Source organism: Artemia sp. Qi Xiang Cuo, chromosome 15, assembly GCF_049724085.1.
Source record: "Artemia sp. Qi Xiang Cuo chromosome 15, ASM4972408v1, whole genome shotgun sequence".
Classification (NCBI taxonomy): domain Eukaryota; kingdom Metazoa; phylum Arthropoda; class Branchiopoda; order Anostraca; family Artemiidae; genus Artemia; species Artemia sp. Qi Xiang Cuo.
Genome location: NC_142808.1, coordinates 9010240 through 9022650, shown reverse-complemented (window position 1 = coordinate 9022650; position 12411 = coordinate 9010240). Strand labels below are relative to the sequence as shown.

Sequence of the window (12411 nt, the reverse complement as noted above, 5' to 3'; positions counted from 1 at the left end):
TTCTTTCCCTCTCTCTCTGTCCCATCTATTTCCTTGAGGTTTGACTCCGGAGGTAAATAGTGTGTGGAGGAGGTTTATTTTAAATTGGGCTGAATACCGTACTAGTAAAGCTGGCTTTACTAACAACTAACAAGAGCCACAAAGAATGACTGCAGAAAACGTCATGGTTGCGCATATTAGGTTCAAATTGTAAAAAAAGATGTTGGTAAGTTGGTTATGGTTGAGCAACCAATTAAGTCTTTTCTTTAATTTCATTCAATTTTTTTTAGTCCAGGTTTAAATCAAACATCGAATTTTTAACTAAAAGCAACCACTCAAATGCAGTGCCAGATAATAATAGCCTATCAAACAGTTTTTGATAAGAGTAGAAAACACAAAAAAAAACCCATTAATTTTTAGCCATATTTTTAAATGTTTCTAAAGCGGTGAAATAAAGGACTGCCAATACTGCACTTGATCATAGTCTGTGCAGCCAATACTGCACATACAATGTCTTGATCATTAAATTTGTAAAACTCGTACTATCAAACAAGGTTGTATACCATATTACGTTTGTAATATCTAAACAATACATTCTCTTGCCTTTGTACGATTAATTCCAGAGCCATGATTAAGAAGTGGACGAAAGAACACCGTATTAAGTACTATTATTAGGTTAATGTAGTGTTTCATTTAAGTGTTTTACCATGATCGCTGATCAAAGTTTATGTTATTTGTGCCTTTCATTTATGTTATTTTACTATGTTCATGGCCCTATATTTGGCTTTAAAGTGCACTTCTCTATCTATCTATCTAATATGCAGAATAATTGTACCAAACACATTTTGCATGCAGACCAGCTATACTTTATCCCCCCCCACTAATATACAAATCTATAGCCCAAATTTATTTCTAAAGTAAGGGAGAAACTAACGAAAAAACTGGCGTGTTCTCGAATTTTACACAACGTAAACTTGAGTGAGTGGCGCATAATACATAAGTACCGAAATTCCTCCCCCCTAGGGAAATAAAAAAAATAAAACTCAAATAAAATTCTCAAATTTGGAAAGCCTTATTTTCCACGGCGTGTATTTTCCGGGAGGTAATTTTCGCGGCTGGGAGGGGGGGGGGGTTGTATTTTCCGGGGGGGGGGGGGTACACGTCTAGAACCTTTTTACATTTAGTACAACAATAAGTACAAATTCTAAAACAATATTGGTAACATAATAGTACGGTTGAGCAACCCCGTAAGTCTTTTTTTTTAATTTCATTCATGTTTTTTTTAGTTCATGCTTAAATCGAAACATTAAATTTTTAGCTAAAATTAACCACTCCTCTATGGGGCTTCCTCAAATGGGGTACCTGATAATAGTAACCTATCAAACAGTTAGTGATAAGAGTAGAAAAGGCGAAAAAAGTATATTTTTGCACGTTTCTAAAATGGTAAAATACCATGGTAAAATGGTAAAATAAAATGGCAAAACTATATTTTTGCACGTTTCTAAAATGGTAAAATACCATGGTAAAATGGTAAATGGTAAAATGGTAAAATAAAATGGTAAAACTATATTTTTTCACGTTTCTAAAATGGTAAAATACCATGGTAAAATGGTAAATGGTAAATGGTAAAATAAAATGGTAAAACTATATTTTTTCACGTTTCTAAAATGGTAAAATACCATGGTAAAATGGTAAATGGTAAAATAAAATGGTAAAACTATATTTTTGCACGTTTCTAAAATGGTAAAATGGTGACTGCACTAAGATAAAATATCCTTGAATTTGTAAAAATCAATTTATTTTACTATCAAACAGGACTGTATACAGTATCACGTTCGCAATATCTCAACAATACATCCTCTTACCTTCGTACGATTCATTCCAGAGCCATGAATAAGAAGTGGATGAAAGAACACCGTATCTCCTTTATCCATAATCAGGTTGGCCACTGGTGCATCGTCACAGCCTCTGATACCATGATACATCTTGTTCACCCCATTCTATAAAAGAAATAGATGTATAAATAAATGACAGAATTAAATAGCAGCTTTCAAGGAGCTAAGAAAAAAATAATAATAAATTTTCTGATAGAGTTATCAACTCTTCAAAAATTTAAAATTTGGTTTTATTGGAATGCAAAAAAAAAAAAAAAAAAAAAAAAAAAAAAAAAAAAAAAAAATCGAGGCACAATTGCCTATAGTAAAGAGCCGTCAGATTTCAATGTATTATTATTAAAAATTTTTATCCAGAGCCCCTTCATATGGAAGGGATGGTCGTATAGATTTCAGAAGGGGCTCATTCAATTGGAAATTGAAAATTCTAATGCCCTTCTTCGAAGTAAAAAATGATCAGAGGGCAGCTAGTCCCCTTTCCACGCTCTTTTTGCCCCAAATACATCCGATCAAAATTTTGAAATAGCCATTTTTCTAAAAATAATCCAAACGATAGTTGAGAGTTGAAATAAATCAAAAGAGACTTGTTAGATCTAATATATTAGAACCAGAAATTTAGTTCTTAAGCCAATGACGTGAAAAACTGGACTAATATTTGTTACATTAACAAACAATAAAACTCTGGCAATAAAATCCGAACGGCTAGGGGAACATATAGACAGGGTTCCTGGTAGAAATATGGTATTTTTATTAGACGATTTTAACGCCCAGGTTGATAGAAATAAGGATAAATGGTATCCTAGCTTAGGTAAATCTGGTGTAGGAATAGAAAACAGTAACAGCTACAGATTGCTGCAATTTTGTAGCCATACAGTAGTTATAATCAATACAGTTTTTAGTTGTAAAATGGCACGTAAGTTAACATGGTATTGATATGATGGTAAGACAGCAAACATTATAGATTATGTTATAGTAAACTAAAGAATAGCAGGATCAATACTAGATACTAGAGTATATAGGAGTGCTGTTATTGATGTTAAAGTAAAGATCACCATCAGGTAGTTTTTAGGGTTAATTTATAGCTGAAAATGAAGAAGGTTAACTGCCATCAAGGAATCTATGACGTTGATAGACTCCAGGATGAGAATTTGAGAGAAACTTTTCTAGAACAGTTGAATACCAAACTGAAGAGTTTAATTTGACATGTAAGATGGATGGAATAACTTTAGGTAAATAGTTTGTGAAGTCGCTGATGGTGTTTTAGAATAGAAAGTTAGGAACACAGTTAGGAATACTAGTGAAAATACTTTATGTTTAATAGAGAGGAGAAGGGGTTTGTATAACAGTTATCTGAGGGATAACTGTTGGGGCATGGCGGCTGGTGTTTACCCCCCCCGGAAAATGCACCCCGCAAAAAAAAAAAAACGCGGAAATTACCTCCTCAGAAAATACCCCCCCCCCCGAGGAAAATATCTGAAACTTTCGAGGGTAGATTTCGGTTTACTACGGCTTGAATATAATATTCAAACAATCTATGAAATAACCATAATATCCAAACTTAGTTAGCCAATTAAAATTTTGTTTGCTGTAACAATTGTTCGATGAGTGAAATATACCTCCCAACTGCAAAATATTAGAGGTGGGGTGAGAAATTAAACTGAAAAATCGCTCAAAAACTTTATTTATGGATTATATGTCTGAAATCTCAGTATAGCCAAATTAATATAAAGATGTGCTCAGTTCGAGCTATTCTTAGCACTTTAATTTCTCTCTAGTTTCCTATGTTCTTTCTATCCACCGGCGGTGCAACCTGTTTTAATGCCCATATTAAAAAATCATTATTTTTTAGGTAAAAGGTAAAGAATATGGTATTACGGTAAAGAATACGGAAAGTTTAACAGAGAGGAGGGGCTTGTACAACAGTTGTCTGAAGGATAGATCAGTCTTTTTTCGAAAATTCTAATTAAATAGCTTTGAAGATGAGTGACACATTGAAGCTAATAAAAGAAAGTTTCAAAGATCTAGAAACTTTCTCATTGTGTTTTTTTTTGCGTCCCATCTCCGGATCCCCTTTTATTTAGTGTTTATCATTCGAAGCGAAGCTTTAATTATCTATTGATAAAAAAAAGGGTAAAGAATACGGCATTAGACTTTACAATCCCTACCGGCGGTGCTGATCCCCGTTTCTTGGCCCTTCAGCCAGGAAGTGCAATCATCATGTATTTTGTCCACCATAATCCTTCAACTTATAATAAAAAAAAAAAAAAAAAAAAAAAAAACATGTACGCCGTTTAATATTAATTATCTGCTTTGTTATTGTGCAATATTTCTGCCAATAAAATAAACAAGTAAAGAGAGTTTATTAAAAAAAAAAATCACTCAAAATAATCTAAGAGTGGGAATTCGCACCGTGGCGGACAAAAGGCATGTCATGAATAGTGTTGGGTAGTTTGAAGACAGTGGGTAGTTTCCAATATCCAGGATCTGTTATTCTAAAAGACCATCTGTATTCGCCTTAATAGTGTAGATACCCAAAGAATACGGTACGAGTGGGAGCTGACGCTAGTGTGGACAAAAACCCTCAGCACCATCTAGCATTTGGTCAGTTCCGAGTGGAAGTGGGAGCTGACGCTAGTGTTGACAAAAAAACCTCAGCGCCATTTAGCATTTGGCCAGTTACGAGTGGGAGTGGAAGCTGACGCTAGTGACAAAAAAAAAAAAAAAAAAAAATATAAGCACCGTTTAGTATTTGGCCAGTCACGAGTGGAAGTGGGAGGTGACGCTAGTGTCGACTAAAAACCCTCAGCACCATTTAAAATTTGGTCAATCAAGAGATTGGGAGTGGGAGCTGACACTAGTATCGCCAAAAAAAACAACAAAAAAGCTCAGCACTATCTAGCATTTGGCCAGCCACGAGTGGAAGTGGGAGCTGACGCTAGTGTTGACAAAAAAACCTCAGCGCCATTTAGCATTTGGCCAGTTACGAGTGGGAGTGGAAGCTGACGCTATTGACAAAAAAAAAAAAAAAATATCAGCACCGTTTAGTATTTGGCCAGTCACGAGTGGAAGTGGGAGGTGACGCTAGTGTCGACTAAAAACCCTCAGCACCATTTAACATTTGGCCAGTCAAGAGAGGAGTGGGAGCTGACACTAGTGTCGCCAAAAAAACAACAACAAAAAAGCTCAGCACCTTCTAGCATTTGGCCAGCCACGAGTGGAAGTGGGAGCTGACGCTAGTTTCGACAAAAACCATCAGCACCATTTAGCATTTGGCGACAGTTAACATTTTTCAGTGTAATAATTATTTTTTTAATATAATAATATTTATATAATATATTTATAATAATATATTTAATATAATATATTTAAATAATAATTATTTTGGTTTGTGTAGTTGGCAAAAATTAGTGTAGTAATAAGTGTCTGATCTCAGTTCCTAACAGAAAAACGATTACAAAGCTTGAAAAAATGCCAAGTGTAGCCAAATGCCAAGTAAAAAAAACTATCATTTGCATTTCTTAGCAGTTAAAACACAGCCAGATGAGGTTCAAATGGGAAGGTGAAAATCCCTCAACTTAGATCATGCAGTTGATTCCGTTGTCTCAGATGAAAATTCTTGCCGAAAGTTTTGACTTCCCAAAAATTTTCAAATGTCATTTTTATAAACTAGAATTTCACTAATTGAATTATTTATTAAAAATAACATCAGTTAATTAAGAAAAAAAACTAATTTTTGTATTTCTTTGCAGTTAAAAGACACAGCTTGATAAAGAAAAAGTGGAAAGGTAAAACTCCCTAGACTTATATTATGCAGTTGATTTCTTTGTCTCAGATAAAAGTTTCTGGCGAAAGTGAAAAATTTGAGTAGTATTTTTAAAAAACCATAGTTTCATTCAATGACTTACACACTGAAATTCCCATAATTTAGTTATTCCAAAAATTATTTTATGCATTTCTAAGAAGTTAAACACACATCTTGTATAGGCTAAAATAAGAAGGGGAAAATCTCTGGACTTATATTATGCAGTTGATTCCACTGTCTCAGATTAAAATTTCTGGTGAACGTAAATAATTTTGTAATAAGTCATTTTTGTAATAAATAAATAAGTCATTTTAAAAAACTAGAATTTCATCAACTGATTTACATATTAAAATTATCATAATTGAATTAACTAAAAAACATTTTTGCATTTATTAGTAATTAAACACATATCCCAGATACAGCTTATAAATATAATATGTATTTTACTTTGCAATCATAGTAAATATAATTTACTTAGCAAACATTTTAGTAAAATTTTAACAAAATAAATAATAGTTTATTAAGCTACCTCCCAGTTGGGATACTCGTGTTGTAGGAGAGGTCCTTTATGACTTCCAGGAATTACAAAAAGGCAGCCATTATCAACAAAAATTCGTTCCATGGCAGTCCAGGCGCATACAATTCGATCAGCTGGTCGAAATGGAAAATAATGCAAATCCTGAAAAATAGATAAATAAGAACAACAAAATAAGTACAACAAAACTTAAAAAAGAAATTTGCTGATATACATTTTTGATGTGTTTTTACGAAATGGACCACAATTTTGGGGGAAAGGGCTCAAAACTGGAACCCTCCCCCCCGTATTGCCAACATCTGTTAGATTTCGTTTACTATGGGTTAACGAACCCTAACCCATAGTAAAATAATGCAAATCCTGAAAAATAGATAAATGAGAACAAAATCTTTTGAATTAAATTCAGTAAAAAAAACTCCTTAAATATTCCAAGAATCTTTTTTGACGAAACACACGCTGCTATTTAAATAATAAACAATTATATCTACTTAAACCCTCGATACAGAATCAAAAAAAGAGGAGGGGAAAAACAAAACAAAACGAAAATACGAAATTATATTTCCTATTATTTATTTCGTAATTATAATTAAATTATAATTTAATTATATTATAAGGAAACAAAATGACGTATCAATACAATCATGGTTGTGGCATTCACCGTGACTTAGGAAGGAACGAACTCTAACCCATAGTAAACGAAAATTTTGAAATAATTAAAAAAAAACTGTTTAGTAACAAAGAATTAATAAATAAATTTTTTAGCAAATGAAATTTTTCGAAGAAAAGTAAAGGCTCAAACAGTCGGGATCAATAGGGATTGTACAATTTTTATACATGCATATGGAGATTTTTGGCCTGGATATCATAATTACTAGCTATATAGATACTTATTTCTGAAAATTTAATTTTCAAAAATAATTTTCAATTCATTTTAATGAGCCTAAGATAAGCACATATAGATTCGAATAGTAATTCAACCCTAAAAATGAAACGAAAATTGAATAATAACGAGTAAGTTTTTAATAGAATAGTAAATAATGAAAAAAACTTTTTAATTCAAAAATAATAATAAGAGTACGAATATTTCGGCTTCACATAAAGAAGCCTTCATCAACGAAAAAAACAAATGAAATCTCTAGTTAAAATAAAATATGAAATAAAAATACATAAGACAAAACATATAAAGAAAACCATAAATGCTATACCAATATAACTAAAAAAGACGAAAGGAAAATCACCTTTAAACAAAGTCAAATGGAAAAGAAACCAAAGCAAAAATAATAACGTAAAAAACACGATATCTGCTATATGTATTTATTACACGCATAATATTTTTTTTATTTTGCAACATCCGAATTATATTCTGATATGAAATTCCGTCAAGAAGAAACAATTTTTTATTTTTTAACGTTGCTTATGCCCTAGGTTAAAATTAAGTTCAGGTTAAGGAACTATTATGTTTGAAAGAGTAAATGAATGTTTTGCATTGCTAATCTAGCACTTCATTGCTTCTTCTTTAGCACTTCTTTAGCAATCATTGCTAATCTAGCTAGTTAATTTTTCCCGAAATTTTATATTGACCTTTTAAGTTCAAGCCTGTGTGAGGCTGATTATGCAAAACTTCTTGATGTTCGTTACAATTACAAGCATATATATTTTAGCACTTTGCTTTATTTAATTTTGATTTTTTTAATATTTAAATTTGATTTGATCAATATTTCCCTCATCTATTTATACTAATAATAATGAAACGAAAATGTAATGATAACGATACTGAAATTAGTAATATGATGTTCTCTTATACATATTTTCTAAATTTCTATAATTTCTCTAAAACTTTGTAATAGACCAAATCATTCATCAATTAGTATTGCTTCGCCAAACATTATATTATGATGCGAAAGATAAAACAGATGTTTGCTAACGATATGCTGCTATGTTTGCTAAGGATGTGCTGCTAAATCGAAAGTTTCTGGCATTTTATTATACATTAAGGAGAATCTAATGTTATTTTGTGCTGTTAGATCTGTTTCCAAATTTTTTGGGATTCTCCCAATATATAGTTTTCCACAAGAACAAGGCATTTACTTTGAACTGAACTTTCAACTTTCGACTTAAAAGATAAATAACGGTTATTTGTTTGTTCTCTATGTATCCACATATCTAAAAATGGTAACAAATTGTAAAGACTAGATCCCCCCCCCCTAAAATATTTGATGTTTCTAAAGCCTTCATTTTCAGATTCTCCGTAATTGCATATAATGAAAACATCTTTCATCTACGCCCCCAAGAAATTATTTTTTAAATATATGAATCCAAAATCAATGTTTCAAAATAATTTAAATAAATATTTGCTAAAAGTGGACTTATAGTCCCCCCCATTGTTAAACCACTTATATGACAAAAAAAGTATTTCTAAGCTTGAAATAATTCATGTAATTGTTAGCTATTTTTAACTAAATTGTATTTTATTTTCCATCTTAATTCCCTTAATGATTTCTCTATTCCATCTTTATACTGTTCAAGTGTTTCACACAATATTAAAAAGTCCGTCAAATAGTATCTTGTCTACATAATGATTGCTAAGGCAAAACGACCTTACCAATCAATTTTTCCATTTTTTACTTTGAAATTTAGTAGTAGAAACAATAGGTCTGAGAGAAATGCATACTTTACATATTTATGTTTCAACCATTTTATTCTAGGGCACACGGACTCTATTGAAAATAATTGTAATACAAGCAAGGCCGTTTACGGGATTCTTTTTTCGCGAATTGGGGGGGGGGGAGTGGGGGCGGAAAAACTGTAAAAACACATCACACAATTGTTTATGTGCACTTTTTTATTTTTAAAAGTCGGACAGAAATTTCGGGGGAAAGTCCAACCCCCCAACCTCCCCCCACCTGGGTAATGCCTTGAATACAATTGTGGTGTAGTATTTCCATAACTCAAAAGATTTGCTCTATCTTTTCTAGAATTTGCTTCACAAGTTATAGTAGGAGTTCTTAAAATTTTTTTTTTTAAGTTGAATTATCGTTGAGAGTAGTTTCTATTTTACTACTGCAAATCATCCTTTTCTAAAATACCTATTGCATATCTTCTATCACTAATATTAAAGAACCATCCTCCTTAGGTCTTTTGAAATCTTGATATCTTGAGTATTTGAATTTTCTTTAAAATCATCGAATTTTTTAAAAAATGTTTACATACAGATAAAAAGGGGTCATAAAGGGTTTGCTTCTCAAATCCCATTAAAGGGAATTATTTTCAAGACTGAAACAGGGGCTCATAAGTTTTTTAAAAAGATATTAATGATTAAAAGAGCTTAGATCTAGGCTTGCTAGCATTTAAAAAAAATTGATAACCTTAACGATAATTAGAAGTAGTAGTTGCAGTAGTGATAGTAATAGTAGTCGTAGAAATACTATTTGCAGTAGTAGTAGTTGCAGCATTAGCAGTAGTGGTGGTAGTAGAAGCAGTTGCAGTAGTCGCATCAGTAACTGTAATAGTAGTAGTAGTCGTAGAAGCAGCAGTCATAGTAGCAATAGTAATAATATTCGCAGTAGTAGTAGTTGCAGCATTAGCAGTAGTGGTGGTAGTAGAAGCAGTTGCAGTAGTCGCATCAGTAACTGTAGTAGTAGTAGTCGTAGAAGCAGCAGTCATAGTAGCAGTAGTAATAATATTCGCAGTAGTAGTAGTTGTAGCATTATTAGTAGTGGTGGTAGTAGAAGCAGTCACATCAGTAACTGTAGCAGTAGTAGTAGTCGTAGAAGCAGCAGTCATAGTAGCAGCAGTCATAGTATTCGTAGTAGTAGTTGCAGTAGTGATAGTAATAGTAGTCGCAGAAATAATATTTGCAGTAGTAGTAGTTGTAGCATTCTTAGTAGTGGTGGTAGTAGAAGCAGTCACAGTAGTCGCATCAATAACTGTAGCAGTAGTAGTAGTCGTAGAAGCAGCAGTCATAGTAGCAGCAGTCATAGTATTCGTAGTAGTAGTTGCAGTAGTGATAGTAATAGTAGTCGCAGAAATAATATTTGCAGTAGCAGTAGTTGTAGCATTATTAGTAGTGGTGGTAGTAGAAGCAGTTGCAGTAGTAGCATCAATAACTGTAGCAGTAGTAGTATTCGTAGAAGCAGCAGTCATAGTAGCAATAGTAATAATATTCGCAGTAGTAGTAGTTGCAGCATTAGCAGTAGTGGTGGTAGTAGAAGCAGTCACAGTAGTCGCATCAGTAACTGTAGTAGTAGTAGTCGTAGAAGCAGCAGTCATAGTAGCAGCAGTCATAGTATTCGTAGTAGTAGTTGCAGCATTAGCAGTAATGGTGGTAGTAGAAGCAGTTGCAGTAGTCGCATCAATAACTGTAGCAGTAGTAGTAGTCGTAGAAGCAGCAGTCATAGTAGCAATAGTAATAATATTCGCAGTAGTAGTAGTTGCAGCATTAGCAGTAGTGGTGGTAGTAGAAGCAGTCACAGTAGTCGCATCAGTAACTGTAGTAGTAGTAGTCGTAGAAGCAGCAGTCAGTAGTAGCAATCAGTAACTATAGTATTCGCAGTAGTAGTAGTTGTAGCATTATTAGTAGTGGTGGTAGTAGAAGCAGTCACAGTAGTCGCATCAATAACTGTCGCAGTAGTAGTAGTCGTAGAAGCAGCAGTCATAGTAGCAGCAGTCATAGTATTCGTAGTAGTAGTTGCAGTAGTGATAGTAATAGTAGAAATAATATTTGCAGTAGTAGTAGTTGTAGCATTATTAGAAGTGGTGGTAGTAGAAGCAGTTGCAGTAGTCGCATCAATAACTGTAGTAGTAGTAGTAGTCGTAGAAGCAGCAATCATAGTAGCAATAGTAATAATATTCGCAGTAGTAGTAGTTGCAGCATTAGCAGTAGTGGTGGTAGTAGAAGCAGTTGCAGTAGTCGCATCAGTAACTGTAGTAGTAGTAGTCGTAGAAGCAGCAGTCATAGTAGCAGTAGTAATAATATTCGCAGTAGTAGTAGTTGTAGCATTATTAGTAGTGGTGGTAGTAGAAGCAGTCACAGTAGTCGCATCAATAACTATCGTAGTAGTAGTAGTCGTAGAAGCAGCAGTCATAGTAGCAGCAGTCATAGTATTCGTAGTAGTAGTTGCAGTAGTGATAGTAATAGTAGTCGCAGAAATAATATTTGCAGTAGTAGTAGTTGTAGCATTATTAGTAGTGGTGGTAGTAGAAGCAGTCACAGTAGTCGCATCAGTAACTGTAGCAGTAGTAGTAGTCGTAGAAGCAGCAGTCATAGTAGCAGCAGTCATAGTATTCGTAGTAGTAGTTGCAGTAGTGATAGTAATAGTAGTCGCAGAAATAATATTTGCAGTAGTAGTAGTTGTAGCATTATTAGTAGTGGTGGTAGTAGAAGCAGTTGCAGTAGTCGCATCAATAACTGTAGCAGTAGTAGTAGTCGTAGAAGCAGCAGTCATAGTAGCAGCAGTCATAGTATTCGTAGTAGTAGTTGCTGAAGTAAAAATATTCGTCGAGGTATTAGTCGTAGTGTAGTAAACGTAGTAGTATTCGTAGTAAAAGTAAAGTGGTCGTAATGGAAGTAGTGGTAGTCGTGTGCGACAGTGGCAGTAGCAAAAGCTCTGGTAGTTTTCAACTAAATATCCTTTGCCGTTCGAGACATGTTGAAATACATATCTGAAACTAGAGCTGGCAAGGTCTAGGCGGGTTTTTAAATAGGTCAGTTTTTAAATGGTTTCAAAGGTAGATGGACTTCAGTAAATTTGAGTATTCTGAAACTAGAGCTGGCAAGGGCTAGGCGGGTTTAATATCCACAGTATGGCAATTCATTAATAGACTGCCTAGATAAAAAGAAATCGATCTACTGTTACCACTTACTCACCATCGATAATTATAAAGGGGGATATGTAGTAATCTCGTATGATACAACCATAACTTTAGTTTTGTTTGCATTAATCTGCATCCCAAACGACTTCGTTGCTTGAGAGATGCTGTCTGCCTGTCTTTACCTATTTTCGCCCTATACTCAGAGAGTATCAGGGAGAGAATTGAATGCAAGAATAGGTTTAACGAATGCGGGGATAGCATGCATCCCTGAAGGACTCTAGAAGTTTTCGAGAATTCAGCAGAGAGCCCATCGGTAGTTAGAATTTGGCTTTTCAACTGATTATGTATGTCCTCGACAATTTTCCCTAGAAGCATATGAAGTTTCCCTAGAA

At 33.6% G+C, this 12411-nt stretch overlaps 1 protein-coding gene across 1 annotated transcript in view; it reads right to left on the bottom strand.

Annotated features, from left to right (window-relative positions):
• The window catches only part of LOC148943294 (phytanoyl-CoA dioxygenase, peroxisomal-like), a 60221-nt gene that overhangs the window by 7191 nt on the left and 40619 nt on the right, over positions 1–12411 (bottom strand). The window contains exons 5-6 of the mRNA XM_089101044.1: positions 6203–6352; positions 1845–1979 (exon numbers count right to left, since the gene is read on the bottom strand). Coding sequence (XP_088957170.1) covers positions 1845–1979; positions 6203–6352 — 285 coding nt within the window. The remainder of the gene's footprint in view (positions 1–1844; positions 1980–6202; positions 6353–12411) is intronic.